This window comes from Scyliorhinus canicula, chromosome 20, assembly GCF_902713615.1.
Source record: "Scyliorhinus canicula chromosome 20, sScyCan1.1, whole genome shotgun sequence".
NCBI classification, from domain to species: domain Eukaryota; kingdom Metazoa; phylum Chordata; class Chondrichthyes; order Carcharhiniformes; family Scyliorhinidae; genus Scyliorhinus; species Scyliorhinus canicula.
In genome coordinates this window covers 11706982-11725109 of record NC_052165.1, presented here as the reverse complement: position 1 = coordinate 11725109, position 18128 = coordinate 11706982, and the positions used below count along the sequence as shown (strand labels likewise).

At 46.9% G+C, this 18128-nt stretch overlaps 1 protein-coding gene across 4 annotated transcripts in view; it reads right to left on the bottom strand.

Moving 5' to 3' along the window:
- The window catches only part of met (MET proto-oncogene, receptor tyrosine kinase), a 190100-nt gene that overhangs the window by 56201 nt on the left and 115771 nt on the right, over positions 1 to 18128 (bottom strand). For all 4 annotated transcript variants that reach the window (XM_038780787.1, XM_038780790.1, XM_038780788.1 and 1 more), the window contains 3 exons: positions 11284 to 11418; positions 7839 to 8012; positions 721 to 881 (listed from right to left, as the gene is read on the bottom strand). In XM_038780787.1, coding sequence (XP_038636715.1) covers positions 721 to 881; positions 7839 to 8012; positions 11284 to 11418 — 470 coding nt within the window. The remainder of the gene's footprint in view (positions 1 to 720; positions 882 to 7838; positions 8013 to 11283; positions 11419 to 18128) is intronic.

The window sequence follows — 18128 nt, the reverse complement described above, 5'->3', positions numbered from 1 at the left end:
CAAAGCGATGGGCAGGTCTGCACGCTGCCATGCTTGTGTGTTGACTTGGAGTGAGTGGTGAGGGAGCGTTTAAACGCAGCTCCCCCTTGTCAGCGGCGAGACAGTGAGGTGTGAGTCTGGCGAATCGGTAATGGCGAGAAGCTCGTGGGGGTTCATTTTTGGCACTAAGTGCTGTGAAATATGGGCAGCGATCTCAACGTCGGGAAAAACCCTGCCAATCGCGCTCAAAGCATTTCCGTTAAATCGCGGCCATTATGTCAAGATTTGAAAGACACCAGGATACTGATATTTTGATACTGAAGAGGCTGAGTTAGTCAGGCAGCTTCACTATTCCTGAAAACCCAAGAACGTGAGAGGAACGATTTGACTGCCATTATAAATCCCGTCTAATGATCCCAACAGGCAGGCCAGTTTAACATTAGGTCTGTAGTATCTCCTAACCCTCTGGAACTCCAACCAGCAGCCTCAGCAGAAACAGACAAGATTAGCTTGACGCGGTACATAGATTTTAACCTTGTGCCACATCTTTGTGCTGGCTTTAATGATCTAGAAACCTGGAGCAAGACTCGTGGTCTGATGCAAGTGTTCATTTGTTTCCCAGTGGACAAGATGTTTTGGCAAGTTTGCTCCCAATTCCTGTTGGACCTGATTCCCTTTTGCCGTGACTAAAAATGTGGAAGCAGTTAGCATTCAGCCAAAATTGTATTCTCCTTGCCACACCTGTTCTTGTTGCTTTTGTTTGTCTCCAACGTGCAGGGAGCATTTCCAACTTCGATGGCAATCAATTTAGCACTTATTTTTCCAGCTTTCAATGCTCCAAAATCCTTCCCACAAATGGATAGTCTTGTCCCACCCTCGAAAGGTGCAGTCAGTGGGGAGATCTATAGATGTTTAAAAACAGTTACTGATGTACAACTCTCAAAGGCAAAAAGATAAAAGTGCAATGTGGAGAATTTCCAAAACTTGGCAGCTTCACTTCTTGTTTCCGGTCCCCACTCCAGGTTCCGTTCCCAAATTCCCAATTCCATCCCTCTCCCTTCCCACAGGCTTCATATTTGACCCCAAGATGAGTTATTGGCGACACATTCAGGCAATCTCCAAGATCCTCAATTTCCACCTCCGTAACATTGCCTAACTTCAGTCCGGTTTAATCTCATCTTCTCCCAAAACACTCATTCATTCCCTTGGTGTGTATATTATTATACATGCCAGTAAAGGGTTAATAAAATGTACCCTTAATAGGGGCAGCACTGTAGCACAGTGGTTAGCACAGTTACTTCACAGCTCCAGGGTCCCAGGTTCGATTCCCGGCTTGGGTTACTGTCTGCGCAGAGTCTGCACGTTCTCCCCGTGTCTGCGTGGGTTTCCTCCGGATGCTCCGGTTTCCTCCCACTGTCCAAAGCTGTGCAGGTTAGGTGGATTGGCCATGATAAATTGCCCTTATTGTCCAAAAGGTTGGGGTTAGGTGGGGTTACGGGGATAGGGTGGAGGTGTGGGATTCGGTAGGGCGCTCTTTCTGAGGGCCGGTGCAGACTCGATGGGTTGAATGGCCTCCTTCTGCACTGTAAATTCTATGGTACAGAGTGCCACTTGAGGGAGCCAGTCTCAGAAGTATATAAGTGATGATGCAGAGCCTTGTGTGATAAAAGGTTGGAGTAGTTGGTAGGAGCAGGAGCTGGCTAGGACTGAATATAGTGAGAGAGAAAGAGAGTAGTTTATTATGTTAGTGAGTTAGATATAGACAAGTATAGTCAGTATAATTTATGTGTGATCAATCAACTGTTTGTTTCTTAGGGATAAATCCAGTTAGTAGTGTTTAATAAAATAGTTTTGTTAGTTTACAAGACTTGTTGTTCTCTGATCAACACTGCACATTGACGCCATTCCGGATAGAGTAAGGCAGAGAACACACTTGGTAGTTCTGGTCTCGGCTATACCAATCACTCCTGGCTGTTCTCTCTTATTCTAATCTCCGTAGAACTGAGGTCATCCAAATCTCAGGTGTCTGTGTCTTAACGCTCACCAGCTCCCATCTCAATCACCCCTGTACTCACTCAGCTGCACTGGCACCCGGTTAAACACCATCTTAACTTTAAAGTTCTCATCCTTGTTTTCAAGTCCCTCCACAGCCTGGTCCCCCACTCTCCTTGTAACCTCCTCCAGCCCCACAATCCTCTGAGATATCAGCACTCATCTCATTTTAGGATCTTCAGCAACCCCGATTTTAATTACTCCGCCATTGGTGCTAGCGCCTTCAACCAGCAAGGCCCGAAACTGTGGAATTACTTCCCTATATCTCACCACCTCGCCGCTCTACCAAGAGGGGGGTGACAGGGTGGGGAAAGGGACAGGGTCAGGGAGAATAGCAGGGAACCCAATTCACAGACCCACACAGTACAGGAGAGGCCCTTTGGCCCATAGTGCCTGCACCAACACGTAAAAAAACAGTTGACCAACCTACCTAGTCCCATTTACCAGCACTTAGCCCACGGCACGTTATAATATTCCAGGCATCCAGGTACTTTTTAAAAGGATGTGAGGCAACTCCCCTCCACCACCCTCCCAGGCAGTGCATTCCAGACCATCACCCACCCTCTGGGTAAAGGAGTTAGTCCTCAAATTATCCCTAAACCTTCTGCCCCTCACCTTGAACTTGTGTCCCCTCGTGACTGACACTTCAACTAAGGGGAACAGCCTAAGTGGCGAGGAGCTGCTCCTTACCCTATCTATGCCCCTCCTAATCTTGTGCACCTCGATCAGGTCACCCCTCAGTCTTCTCTGCTCCAGCGAAAACATCCAAGCCTATCCAACCTCTCTTCATAATTGAAATGTTCCATCCCAGGCAACATTCTGATGAATCTCCTCTTGCAGCCCCTCCAGTGCAATTACATTCTTCCTACAATGTGACGATCAGAATAGAACTTTGGTGGCCTCACTAAAGATCTACACACCTCCAACATGACCTCCCTGCTTTTGTAATCTATGCCTCGATTGATAAAGGCGTGTGCCATATGGCTTTGTCATCACCCTATTAACCTGCACTTCTGCCTTCAGAGATCTGTGGGCAAATACGCTAAGGTCCCTTTGTTGCCCCAAGCTGCCTCGTGTCAAACTGTTCATTAAATACTCCCTTGTCAAATTACTCCTTGCAAAGTCACACTTTTCAGGGCTAAATTTCATGATGTTTCCAAATGTATTCCTGCCATCAGGGAGGCTTCCCAGTGGGGAGCTAATTGCAAATTGAAGGCTACAATTAAGGCTCGCCAGCATTTCGCCAGCGGAGGAGCCAGGGCCGGCTCAAGGCACCGGCAACTCGGGCTGTTGCCCGGGGCGCTGTGCTAGGGGGCGCCAGACTCGGGTCCCGCGCATGCGCAGTTGGGCCGGCGCCAACCAGCGCATGCGCGGTGGCCGCACTCCCCCAGGGCGGCCCCCCCCCCGGTCCGCCCCCCCGCTCGGTCCGCTCCCCCCCCCGCCTCGGGTCCGTCCCCCCGCCCCCCCCCCTCGGGTCCGCCCGCCCCGCCCCCCCCCTCGGGTCCGCCCGCCCCGCCCCCCCCCTCGGGTCCACCCGCCCCGCCCCTCGGGTCCGCCCGCCCCCCCTCGGGTCCGCCCGCCCCGCCCCACCCTCGGATCCGCCCGCCCCGCCCCCCCCCTCGGGTCCGCCCGCCCCGCCCCCCCCTCGGGTCCGCCCGCCCCGCCCCCCCCTCGGGTCCGCCCGCCCCGCCCCCCCCTCGGGTCCGCCCGCCCCCCCCTCGGGTCCACCCCCCCCCTCGGGTCCGCCCCCCACGCCCCCCCCCTCGGGTGCGCCCGCCACGCCTCCGCCCCTCGGGTCCGCCCGCCCCGCCCCCCCCCTCGGGTCCGCCCCCCCCTCTCGGCCCCGCCCCCCCGCGGCCCCCCTCGGCCCCGCCCCCCTCTCGGCCCCCCCCCCCCCCCCAAGGGCGCCGAAGTTCAGCTTGCCCGGGGCGCCAGCAATCCTAGGGCTGGCGCTGGGAGGAGCAGCTCCCCGCCACTTAGGGAGGCTGCTAGCTTAATGGGGCAGCCTCAATGTAGAAGTCTGGGGTCTGTCGGAGCTGGAGCATCCATCACTCACAGAGGCAGCTGCCAACAGAAAAGCCCGCATTTGCAGCTTGATGCTACCTGCCTGCTTGGTCCCTCTGAAAAATGTAATCATTTCGACTCCCCTGAACGTACCTCTGTTTTGAGGGTCCCTCACGTACATCCACCTCCTTCATCAGGGTCCACCATTTCTGGTGATTGGGCGTCAATTGGGCCAGCAACATTGGGAGCCTTCCCACCAGCCTTAATTAGATGCCGAGCTTGGACGCGGCCAATTAGGTGGCCGTGAGTGGGAAATAGCTCTCTCAATCTGACCCCAGGTAGATTTTGGGAGTCTGGTGTCAGGACCCAATGGGGGTCCCAAGCCCGTAGGAAATATCTCCTGATGTGACTTGGAATCATATTTAGTTTTATAATGCTGATTGAAGCATTTTGGGACATTTTAAAGGCACTGCGTAAATCTAAGTTGCTGGTATTCTTTAGAATGCTAAATGGCTCCTTTTATATCTAACAAAAAAGGATTTTTATTATTTGTAAAAGAAACACCCCTTTTCTATTGGCCTCACTATCTTTTCATGATACGCACCAGGAAAGTTTCACGGAGGACCTATACTGACAAATAGGAAGGCATTTATTAGTCTTGGCACCTTCTCATATTAGCCCAACACAAATTAACAAGCAACTTTATCACCGGGGGTGCGGGAAGGGACTCCGGTGTCTCATCAAATCCAATCCGATGAGTGGGCCACCACTTTAACTCCTCCTAACCTCATTTCTGGCCTCTGATCTATTCCAACAAACCTCAAAGGCAACTTCACAAACAATATCCTGGCTTGCAAACCTTAATCTGAACGCTGACTTTGAACTCGAGTTATATCTTTGTTTCCTTCACAGCGGGTTGCTGGTGTTGTGCAGGTTGATATATTGGGGGTGAGCGGAGGGGCGGGGGTGGTAAGGGGAGGCTGGGGCAGGGTGGAAGTGAGCCAACAGCTAGCAGTTTGGATGTTGGGACACTTCATCAGGCACGGCCTTCCCTCCTGGCCCTTTTCCGAAATGGTGCATTTTTGCCAGCCTCATCCGTTCAAATTTCAAATCTCGTTTAATTTACAGCACCACCCCCCCAGATTTTCTATGACTTCTGTCTCTTCCACTCCTTCAGCCACTTAGACACACTTTGTTCCTTTAATGTTGATATTCTTATTGCTTTTTACTACTAGTTGACTGAGATGATGTGCAGCGTGACCAGCGATCATTCCACTGACTCACTGACTGACAGAGACAGATAGAAATATTGGGAGGATAAATTGATAAAGCTGTAAAAACAATGAAGGCTTTGATAATTTAAAACTATTTATCCTGGTCAGTGATTCAGTACCTCGATGATATATAATACAGCTAGATGGTGTCGATGCTTCATCATAAAAGAATGAGTGAGAGTTTTTCAGAAAGTATTTTTGCACAGAGGGCAGTAAATGTCTCACCAGGAAGTGCAGTACAAGCAGAATCTGTAACATTCATAATAAATTTGCTGTGTATGCACACTCCTCATTTAGCCATCGCCATTGTGTGACACACACACTCTCCACTTGTAGGACCCTTACAGTGCAGAAGGAGGCCACTCGGCCCATCGAGTGACTAGGTGACACATCATCAGCTCTAGAAACTGCAGACCCCCACCAATCTATTGCCAGATCGTGAGCCGTACACTTGAGGGAAATGTGTTCACATCCCGGCTTTCTGCGAGAAAAGCCAGAGAAGATCTATTAGTGGCTTTTAAAGGGAAGTGGGAACAAAATTAAAAATGTTTGGGAAATGACAAGGGGTGGGGGGAAAGGGACGAAGTGGGACTTAAAGCACAGGCTTGACTGGCTTTGATGCTCTAAAATTCTGCGACTTTAGCACAGTGGGGTTGGAAATTGAACCCTTCAATATGGCATTACTGGATCATTAATCCAGGATAATATTTAAACATATTGTTGTTTTACATATTAGACAGCAATATATTAGACATCAAATACATAGGGCGCGATCTTCCCAAAAGGGAACAAGTCTCCGAGTGAGCGCGTTTAGCTGCGTGTTTCCTGCCACTCGCAGACCAAGAAATGCATGGCTAGTCAACGTGACTCGCTTTGAATAAGGAGCCTGAACAGGGAACGTAGGGCCCAGGCTGCACCTAGCCCCATTTTTTACTCCGGGGAGCTCTGCTCGCCGGGCAACCCCACTGTAGTGAGCGATTGAGACACCATTTTTAAATGGCTCCCCGAACACCGAGGCCCCCCTAAAAATCACCGACCTTCCCCCCCCCCCCAGCCCGGCACCTCGTAATACCCACACCAAGTAACCCCAGCCCGATCACACCCATGCAATAGAATGTCAGCTTGGCACCTTTGCTGTAACAAACTGGCACCTTGGCACCCCTCCTAACTGGCAGTACCACCTGGACACACTGACAGTGCCAGGCTGGCACCCAGGTGGCACCAGCAGTGCACCACCCTGCCCCAAGGGACATGCAGCTGGGGGCCTCTGATCCTTTTGGAGACCCCTATGAGTGCCATTCCCTCCGGTACCCGTTTGTGGGCACCAGTTTTTTTTTCAAAAAATATACTTTATTCATAAAATTTACAGAACATTTCAAATTATCTTGACTGTACATTTCCATCTGAGTTGCATTCGTTTGTCTTCAATTCAATTTGGATAACGTTACAGACGTATCCTACAATGAGTTACAGTTCTTTCTTAAATATTTACATTGCTTTGTTTCTTTCATACATTGTGGTATTGAAGACCCGGACTGAAGGGTTTTACACTGTTACCAACCCCTCGGTGTACATTTGTTGGTAAGACCTTACACTGTGGTCTTTCCCCATTGCGCCTTGGCAGCAGCTGCCCCAAGCTTGAGTGTTTGTGGGTACCAGTATCAAATGAACACTCGTCCGAGATCCCTGAGGTGAAGAGATTGAATCCCAAAGCCTCAGGTACCTCGGGAACCTGCACATTAGAGTGAGGCTGACTGCCTCGCTCTAATATGCAGATTTGCTAAAATGCGATCCCGCCCATTGTGGGAGGGATTCCCCTTGCAACAACTTGCGAGATTGTGTTGAATCTCGCAAGGCATTGCGAGCTGCGTGGATCCCGGGAGCGGGGTCTCCCAGATTTCACCGGCCACACTGTGCTGTGGTGCCATGCATTTCATGCCATGCCATGAGGATTGCGGATCGATTTCACCCGATTATGGGATCAGCTCAGGGCTGGGTGGGAAGGTGGTCGGCTAACCCTCTCCCCTCCCCTCCATCATGAATGCGTTTTCAGTCAGGGGTCATGTACAATATGAGGGGGTGGGGCGGGGAGGGGAGGGGAGGGGGGAGTGGTGGCAGCAATACCACCCCATCCCCCTGTAAAATCCAGCTGATAAAAATTACTTACGGGCCAGCAAACGTTTTGGATCGGACTTTATAAAGCCGACGCAAGTGCTTTTTTAAAAAAAAAAGTGACCCAAAACTTCTTAGAGATTTATTTTTTGAATCAAGCTTAAAACTGGGAGGAAAGTTGGGAATTTATTCCATGGGCTTTTTGTAGCTAAGCCCGAATGTGACGAGGGTTAATCTATGTCAGAGTAAATCAGTTGCGGATTTTAGATCGTACAATCTTCCTGTTGACGAAGTTGGAATTAAATGCACCCAATGTACTTTTTATTCAAAGTGCTGCAAAGGTACCAGGGTTGCAATCCATGGCAACACGGTCAGTTACTCATTTATTGTGTGTTCAGAAACAGTAGGAATCCTTACCTCACTGATGACAGGAGGGCAGATATTATGGGCCCATATCTGATTTGTACATTCCTGTATTCTGGAGCACTGTGCTCCACACCAGCCACACCGCATGAAGGAAGGTGCTGTTAAACACTTACTGCAGGACAAGAAGTGGCCACACCCTGGTCCTGTTAAAGGAATTCTGCTGATCTAGTGACAAAGAACATAGTAAATTTTTACGATTCAATTAGTTTGTGAACAGCTGGGAATTCATTACATCAATAAAAAAGCTTCTCTACCCCATTAGCAAAACAGATAAGTAAACTATTAATTTATTATAGATTTAAACTGAGTGGCCATAACATTCCAAATATATTGTGCCGACAGGTACTGCTGTGAGGGTCATATTAAGTCCACGAGGGCCTACTTTCTGCAGAGAACTGGATTTGAGTTTCCTCATTCAGCATCGTTTCACGTTGGGTAGCAGGGTAGCACAAGTGATTAGCACTGTGGCTTTACAGCTCCAGGGTCCAAGGTTCGATTCCCGGCTTGGGTCATTGTCTGTGCGGAGTCTGCACATTCTCCCCGTGTCTGCGTGGGTTTCCTCTGGGTGCTTCGGTTTCCTCCCACAGTCCAAAGACGTGCAGGTTGGGTGGAGGCCAAAGAGGTTAGAGGGGTTACTGGGCTATGGGGATAGGGTGGAAGTGAGGGCTTAAGTGGGTCGGTGCAGACACGATGCGCTGAATTGCCTCCTTCTGCACTGTATGTTCTATGTTCAGAATCTCAGATATAATTGGCCCGGATATCGCATTTAGTATCAGGATTTTTCAGCATTGTTTATTGCCAAGAATCTCTCGCACACCCTGATGTCTTTCTGCTGCCAGACTTTCTCCCTCTCGGCATTTCCCTTCCCGACTCCTTCCCCATGCTACAATTACCTATCTGACTCTACCAATCAGAATACCTCTCACTCCATTCCTCCCTGCCTCTCTCCCGAACCCTAGCTCACAGCTAGGGTTGAAGAAAGGGGAGCAAGAGAAAAGGCGAGTGGGGGGATCGGTCAGCGGCAGTGGCGAGTGGGAGGGTTGGCGAGGGAAGAGGCGGGTGGGAGGGTGTGTCGGGGGAGCGGCGAGGGAAGAGGCGAGAGAGAGGGTGTGTCAGAGAGAAGCAGCAAGTGGGAGAATTGAGGAGCCAGAAGCAGCGGGAGGTAAAGTGACAATTGGGAGAAGTTATCTCATTTACAAATATAGAAATTTAGGAATATATAATATTTCAACTTGCAGGGAATAAAGTTAGATTTTTTTCCTGATGGGCAAGATCCTACAGAACCTAACGACAGTTATTACATTGGTTGCAATGAAAAAATCTGATTTGCTAAAAGTTGTTTCACTTAAAGTTGCTCTTTTCACGAAGGCAACCACAACATTAGGCAAAGAATGAACAAATCACTCCACAAGCTCAAATGTACTTAACCTACCCCCTGCTGGGAAGCTGTAACATATAACCCCGGAATTTGCTGGTATATGGAATCTCATCATGTACCCCACGGTGTTTTTCGTGGAAATATTAATTGCTAGATGGTGCAAGCTGATCATGGCACAGCAAGGTCGATGTGACACGATGGCACAGTGGTTAGCTCTGCTGTCTCACAGCGCCTGGGACCCGGGTTCGATTCTGACCCTGTGTGACTTATGGAGTTTGCACGTTCTCCCCATGTCTGCGTGGGTTTCCTCCGGATGCTCCAGTTTCCTCCCACGGTCCAAAGATGTGCAGGTTAGGTGGATTGATCATGATAAATTGCCCCTTAGTGTTCAAAGTTGTGCGGGTTGAGTGCGATTGCAGGGATAGGGCGGGGGAGTGGGCCTGGGTGGGGTGCTCTTTTGGGGGGTTGGTGCAGACTCAGTGGGCAGAATGGCCTCCTTCTGTACTGTAGGAATTCTTCTATATCCTCTTCCCCTTCTATATCTTTTTTTAAAATTTAGAATACCCAATTCATTATTTCCAATTAAGGGGCAATTTAGCGTGGCCAATCCACCTACCCTGCACATCTTTGGGTTGTGGGGGCGAAACCCACACGAACAGGGAGAGAATGTGCAAACTCCACAAGGACAGTGACCCAGAGCCAGGATCGAACCTGTGACCTCGGCGCCGTGAGGCATCAATGCTAACCACTGCGCGCTGTGCTGCCCCTCCCCTTCTATATCTGAGTATATGATGGAACCAATATTCTACCTCCTTAATCATTGAGATTTAAGGATAGGGAATGAAATAGGGAAAGAAGGTGAATTAGAATCAAATTAGACACAGAATGACAAATAAAGAGAGGGGAATAAAGAGACTGGTGAATTAAGAGAAAGAGAGAAAAGAGAAATATGATGAAAAGGATAGCGTTTTCTGTTTCAAATTTAATAAATCTAAGAACAATTTACTACGTCCAGGAATGAAACATCATAATTTGAGTTTTGTTCCCTTTGTGGGTTGAATCGGTTGAGTGACATTGCAGGAGCATAAATTTCTCCATTAAAACGGTCATTACGTTGTTAAGTACCAGTTGTAACTTTCGGCGTCAGGTTCAATTAGTTTTAACAGCGCAAATGAAGTAATTTCTTGAAAACCGTGGGGAAGTTGATGGTGAACTAGTGTTTTCACAAGGTTAATAATGGAACAGTGAAAATTGTTCCGTTTGTGGCAATTCGCAACTCGCAATCTCTTTTGTAAGGGGCAACTTAAGGAGTCCACCGCGAGTTGTGGGGAAAAACAAAACTTATTTTATCTAACAGGTTAACTATTATGCACAGCTCCAGCAGTCCCCCAACTGGGTCATCTCTAGTCGGTGCCTGACTGGCCGACCCTAATGTTCAAAAGCACATCTGTGTCTTTAAACATCATTGTGGAGGGGGGGGGGGGGGGGGGGGGGGGGGGCGGCAAACGGGGGGGGGACCTGCTGGAATTCGTGACGTTTGAAAAGGTCAAATTTGAACTGAGGGGAAGGATGGAGGGGTTCTACAATTCATGGGCATTATTCATTATGCACTTTTGAAAATTGGATCGCATCGAACTTTAGGGAGGTTGGGGGCTGGGAGGGTTGGGGGCAGGGAGACCGTATGTGTCAATGGTGACTATGAGTGATTGCCGATTCCTTTTTGTCATTTGTTTATGTTGACATGCGGGCTAATGTCTGGGGTTTGGTGGGAGGATGGGAGTGTTGTTATTGATATGGGGATTGACATTACATTCATTACTGATTATCGTTTATTGTTGGGTGTAAATTTGGGAGAAAATGTGAAAAGGAGAATAAAAAATATTTTAAAAAAATAAACATCATGGGGGAATAAAGTCGCGCTGTTCTATTCATGAAATTGAAATTGACTAGTTGTCATGTCACATTGCGAGCAAAACAAATGTTTGAAGGTGAAATAATCTTAAGAAACCACTCTTTCAGACGAACAGGTACTGCATTTACAATCAAAGCAAAAAGTACCTTTTTCCCTGTGATGACAATTACGTAGCCTTCTTCAGATCCAGATTGTTCAACTATTACTTCAGGAGATACCGAGCTAGAATCCAGCTGGAAATTTACATGGGGCGTCAGTCGATCGGTTCGGGAAACCACCGCCTGAAAGGATAACAATTCGAGCAAATTTCAAACATCTGAGAAAAGGTAGAGTGTCCGATTTGCCACAAGCCATCACTCATGCAATGACATCAAAAGGAAAATTCATTTGACTGCAATCCCACAAGGACTTTGGTGACCTCACCAGAGGCGGAAATTAATTGTGGACCTTTGCATTGATTTAAAAAAGGTTTGCGAACCTGTGGAATCTGCTTACTGTCTGGTATCATTCAACATAATGAGCTACTTACAATCAGTCTTCTGCACAATATAGATCGACTCACAGGTCACAAGTCGAATTTACTCCATACAAACATCCGCAAGAATCTATTGCTGCTTGTGACAACCTCCACTGGCTGACTCACAGAATGAGTGGCTCAGACAATGACAAAAACGGTGTCCGTTATGCATCTGGTCAATACTCTCCAACCACTCTCACACCCATGGGCAGAGGGGTTGGGGCAAAGGATCCTTGGAGCTGCGTGGTGGGTGCGTAGTGCCCATATTCCCAGTTGTCTGCACCTTGTGTGCCCGGACTATTGTAGACACTGTTGTAGTGATCTATACATCTGTACATACATCTGCACATACACCAGGGACTGCAGACAGACGTAACAGCCACAGCATCACTAGAAGGCATCAGAGACGGGTATAAAGGGTCCATCCCAAGGGAGGATCCGCCTCTTGCAGAAGCACAGGGCTAGTGAGCAGCAGCAGACAGAGACAGCTCAGCATAGGCAGTTTACCTTAGCTTCACTCGTCATACCTCTTGACTGTATTATATCCAGTTCAGCTCTGGAAACAGAACAAACCCATTGAATAAAGTATTTGTGTTAACTGAAAGTCTATAATCTTTATGCAGACTTAGAGAATAACATATGATACCAGGAGTGATTTCAGAAAGCTAGCTAGACACCAGCAAGAGAAGAAAAACTTAAACCGGATATTCGACTGTGGAAGACTTCGCAGCAAATGGATCCTCGACGACTAACTGATTCGATGGAACTCCATGGCAGCTGGAAACAACCGATAATTTAGGTTGTAACTGGAAAATGTTTGAACAGTTGTTTCAAATATTTATCACAGTTAATGATTTAAGCACTGTCTCTGACGCAACAAAAATAGCCCTACTACTCTCAACAGGAGGGCATGAAGCTAGAGAAATCTACAATTGCTTTAATTAGTTAGAAGACGAGGACAGCACCAAAGTAGATGTTATACTCAAAAAATTTGCTGAACGCTGTAACAGTCAATCTGGTGAGATGCTGGAAAGATTTAACTCTTGTCAGAGAAACGGAGGGCCCATGTAATAATGCATCAATTAATTTCTGGACTATCTGATAAAAATCTGAGGGAGGAACTTTCACAAAATAAGTATCTAACTCTAGACATCGCTATACAAAAATGCCTTGCTTATGAACAAAAACAAAATCAATACTTTGAGTCTCTAGAAACACAGAATCATCATTTAGAAAACAAAATCGGTAAAAATGCCGCAAACACGCACTGCGAGACGGAGGCAGGGTTGAATTGGAGAAAGACGGCGGTTCTGAGCGGCAGCTATCTTGAGAAAGGAGCCGCACATGCTCAGTTGCGAAAAGAGGGCACAGTACAGGAAACTCATGTGCGCATGGGCTATTGAGTCCTACGCATGATGTCACGAGCATCATGACTTCAGAGGACCAGGACCACGCCCACTTAAAAGGGAAATGCCCGTAAATGAACAAAAATAAATTTAAAGCTGAAAAACCCAATTTTCTTGCCTCAAAAGACAGAACAATGCCCAAACTTACACCAGCAGTTTAAAATAACTTTTACAACATCCTGGAACAAGCAGTTAGCACCGCCTTAGAAGTTGATATGGTCCTTGTAGACTACGACTCAGACGCAGATTTCAGCTTGGGAAATGGGTACCCCAGTACCAAATCCGAACCACAACTAGAGGTGTTGTACCGTGAAGACCCCGACGATGAGTTCTTCGGAATGGGGAATCTTCATCCCAGCATATATGACATCCTGTGAGTGCAGGATTATGCTGTGGCCTAACGCCAAGAAACAGAGAGTGGTCCTTGCACCACGAAGGGTCCCAGCCTCCACACAAGAAGATGCTTTGTTCATTGAACATGAAGAGAACGATCACAACTCCGAAACAAAAAGCGATGATTTGTCCAACGAACAATACATACAATACTGCTCAGACATGGCTGAGTTATTCGGAGATCCTAATCGCAGCATCAGCAACACGGTTGAAAAACTCAATACGACTCTTCTCATGGTAGATGAATCCAAAACCATGGTGCCATGGCAGATCGTCGATACATTGGATGACAGCAATACCTAAGACGAAAATGACGGCACACAGAGAGCACAGAATGACTCCGTTGAGAGAGCACGGATAGACTCTACAGTGAAAACACTGCACAACTCCACAGAGAGAGCGATGACAGACTCCACAGAGAGAGCGATGACAGACTCCACAGAGAGAGCGATGACAGACTCCACGGAGAGCGATGACAGACTCCACAGAGAGCGATGACAGACTCCACAGAGAGAGCGATGACGGACTCCACAGAGAGAGTGATGACAGACTCCACAAAGAGATCGACACAAGCCTCCACAAAGAGAGTGACGAAAGCCTCCACAGACAGCTCGGTGACAGACACAAAAATGGAAGCAAGCAAACACTCCAGAGTGAACGCCATGCATGTACAAGACCATGAAGATCTATCAAGCTTATTTGAGCCACCAGAAGAAGACACTGAATGTCTACCCACTGTATGTGAGACAAGTGACGAAGAAATCACAATTCCCATATAGGACGTGCAGGATTACAGCGAGACTGACATATCTCAGCTCGCCTGCATAGAAGCACTCAATAATCAGAGGACGGCCACCCATGAGTCCAGAGGGACCATGTCAATTGAAATCTTGAAGATTTTGACTCCAGAAAAGGAGCACAAAGAGATCACAGATGATTCAAATGAACCTGAAATGACTCCAAAAGAGGAGCACCTGGAAATCAATGATGATTCAAGTGAACCAGATATGACTCTAGAAGAGGAGCACCAAGTAAGCAAAGAAGCGGAATCCAATCCACCACAAATGACTGATGTCACCAACATCAATGCAACATCAGATCATTCTCACAATTCTCAAGAAGAAATGCTCAATGTAGCAGATACCACAAAGGACACTGACACCAATAACTGTGACAATGACTCAAATCATCCACATGGCACACTCATTGAGTGCAACAAGAACAACAAAAACCACAAGAAGCACAGCAGAAACAAAAACAACAACAAAAACATGAAGCGCAACAAGAACAGCAAAAGCAACAAGAAGCATCCCAGAAACAATAAGCACGACAAGAAAAAGGACCAAGAATAAAAGCGAAAACAACAAAAACAGAATCAACAAGCACGACACAAAGAACAACAAGAACGACAGCAACAAGAACGCCAACGAAACCAACCAAGACAGAAACGACAAAAACAACGACAAGAATGACAACGAAAACAACAAAGACAGAAACGACAGAAACAACAACAATGAAACAATGACCTGTAAAACATGGTACAACTCTGCACATGAAGGACAATGCCACAGCACACTGCAAAACAATGACAAGACTACAAACATGGCATGGCATGATAAAGAATCTCACGAATTCACATCTGCTGCAGAACAAACAAGCAAAACAGCTTTCACGAATGATGACATACAGGCTCAATACCACAAACACAGGAAAAAGTCAAGGTCAGACAACAGTGCGACACAGAATCGCTACCCACAATCAAATGGAACAGGGGGAAAAGGTGTCCACATCATTAAACAACTCATCAGCAAAGCAGCCGAGTCACGTTCCGACATCAACCTAGCTCTGTTATCGTACCGAGCAACCCCATTGAGCTCAGGACTGTCGCCAGCGCAAATGCTCTTTGGCGGAGACATCCGGACAACCGTACCGGCAAAGCAATTCCGAGACCCCGGCAACGCACCGGTTCTCGATGACATGCGGGCACTATGCTCCAAATAAAAACTATACTACGATCAACATGCGATCCCACTCAAGCCACTGACAATAGGTGACACCATCAGAATCAGGGACCCAGAAGGCGGATAGTCTGAGTCAGCCACGGTGATCAGGCAGGAGGCACTGCGGTCCTACATTGTCAAGTCGTCTGCGGGAGTACTTTCACTCCGTAACCGCCGGGATCTGTTAGAGATTCGACCTACAACGCCAGCATTTCCTACACTGGACTTGACCGACTCCATTTGTCCACAGGACGTTCCTCACCACACAACGCCAGACAGTACTCTTGATGACATCAAACCATCATCCCTACTACCACCGTTAAGATGCTCCAGCAGAAGCCGTAAGGCACCCGACCGGCTAAATTTGTAACGACACTTCAACACACACACAAGCCGAATATGGACATTTCTCATGATGGATTCACAACACAGTTAATTGTTTCCGTTTTACTTTTCTAATTTTCACAGTGTACAGATTTGCATATTCTCACCACTTGTTATGTACAGTTTTCTTGAGGCCAGTCTAGAAAACATGTCCAATAAAAGAGGGGGGGGGGGGGGAAGTAGTGATCTGTTCATCTGTACACACATCTGCACATACGCCAGGGACTGCAGACAGATGTAACAGCCTCAGCATCACTAGAGAGCATCAGAGACGAGTATAAAGGGTCCAGCCCAAGGGAGGATCCGCTTCTTTCAGAAGCACAGGGCTAGAGCAGCAGCAGACAGAGACAGCTCAGCATAGGCTGTTTACCTTAGCTTCACTGGCCATACCTCCTGACTGTATTATATTTAGTTACACTCTGGAAACAGAACGAACCCATTGTATTTGTGTTAACTGGAAGTCTACAATCTTTATTCAGACTTAGAGAATAACATAACTGTAATTTAATATCTCTGTACCAGAGTAACTTTACATGAAACATTGACAAAATCCGTTAACTAATATATATTTTCCATAATTATCACAGGATATTATTTTTGTTTCTTTCATATTTTGGAATATTACATAAACAAGCATAGAATATGTCAGCTTGGGCCAAAATGTTCCTGGTTCAATTCCCAGGTGATGCCGAATCAGTTGATTTCAGGTTATAATTCACCTGAATGTCCCTGATAAGGACAGGCTGACCTGACGGTGGAACAGCCCACCCAAGATTTGTTTAGTCAATTAAATGAAGAAATGGTCACTTGGGTAGGCCATTCTAAAAGGGGTGTGGTAGGGCTCAGCACCATTTCTAACCTCAGGAAGTTTGCAGGGCACCCTGCAGTTGAAATCAGTTCAGAGCCCTCCCCCAGCCTCTTTCTAAAATGATGATGCAGCCCCCACCTGAGTGCATCAGGAGTTTCAGATGCTCATCCCACGGTGCGGCAAAGATTCACGAGAATGGTTCCAGAGATGAGGAACTTCTGCTGCATGGATAAATTAGAGAGGCAGCGAATTCTACTTGGGGGAAGAGAAGATTGAGAGGAGATTTGACAGAGTTGCTCCAAATCACAGGGGGCCTGGACAGAGTAAAACCTTTTTGTTTTGCGTATAGATTATATAAGTATATCAAGAGGAAGCGAATAGCTAAAGTAAATGTTGGCCCTTTAGAGGATGATACTGGTGAGGTAACACAATGAGGAACACAAAGGGTGCACCACAGTGGCGCAGTGGTTAGCATTGCTGCCTCACAGCGCCGAGGACCCAGGTTCGATGCTGACACCTGGGTCACTGTCCAGGTGGAGTTTGCACATTCTCCCTGTGTCTGCGTGGGTCTCACCCCCACAACCTAAAGATGTGAAGGGTAGGTGGATTGGCTCTTAATTGGAAGAGAAATTATTGGGTATTAGTTTTAAAGTATTTGACATAGTTTTAAAGTAACACAGAAGTCTGATAAGACAAACTCTTTTCATTACATTTCTCCAAGGACAAGGGCTGAATCCATGGCAACGAGGTGGCAGGAGTGAAGGTTCTACTGTTCTCACGCCATTCGAGATTAGAGTGAATCACATCCTATAACTTATACAAGCTGAAACATTTTAGACTATGTTGCCTTTAATAAATGGACAGTTAGAACATTGAATCAAATATATTTGATTCCAACATTCTCAAAACAACAATTTTATAAATGCAGCATCATTCACTTTACTAGATTGAAATCGACAGTTTGAATTATATTTTTCAAGTCATTGTCCAGCATGGCATGACGAGATAGCATGAGATCTCCATTATTGCAGTAGTCAGGTCAGCACTAAACCAGTTTTTGCTGGCTTTGATAAAGCACAATATCGCATTCTTTAACATGCACAAGTAGGCAGATAGGCAATAATTAGAAGTAATGTTACATATTGAAGATGGACAGCTTGCCATCAAATCAAATGTGTTTGAGTCTAATCCAAACCAATTAGGAATATATTGGGGTGTGATCAGATGACTTAAGACAGATACGAAACAGTGTAACAGAAGAAGACTTTGCCACCATTTCAGAGAGAAAGAGAGTAGTGAGAGAGAAAGAAAGAGAAAGAGAGAGAGAGAGAGGATAGTTTTTGAGGATAGTTTTTGGGATAGTGGGGTAGGTAGCTTCAGTTAGTCTTTGGTAGGTTTTGTTGGTAGGTTAGAAGCATCTATACTTTGATCTGAACTATTCACTGTCTCTCTGTATTCATATTTCATTTTCAGACTTTGACTT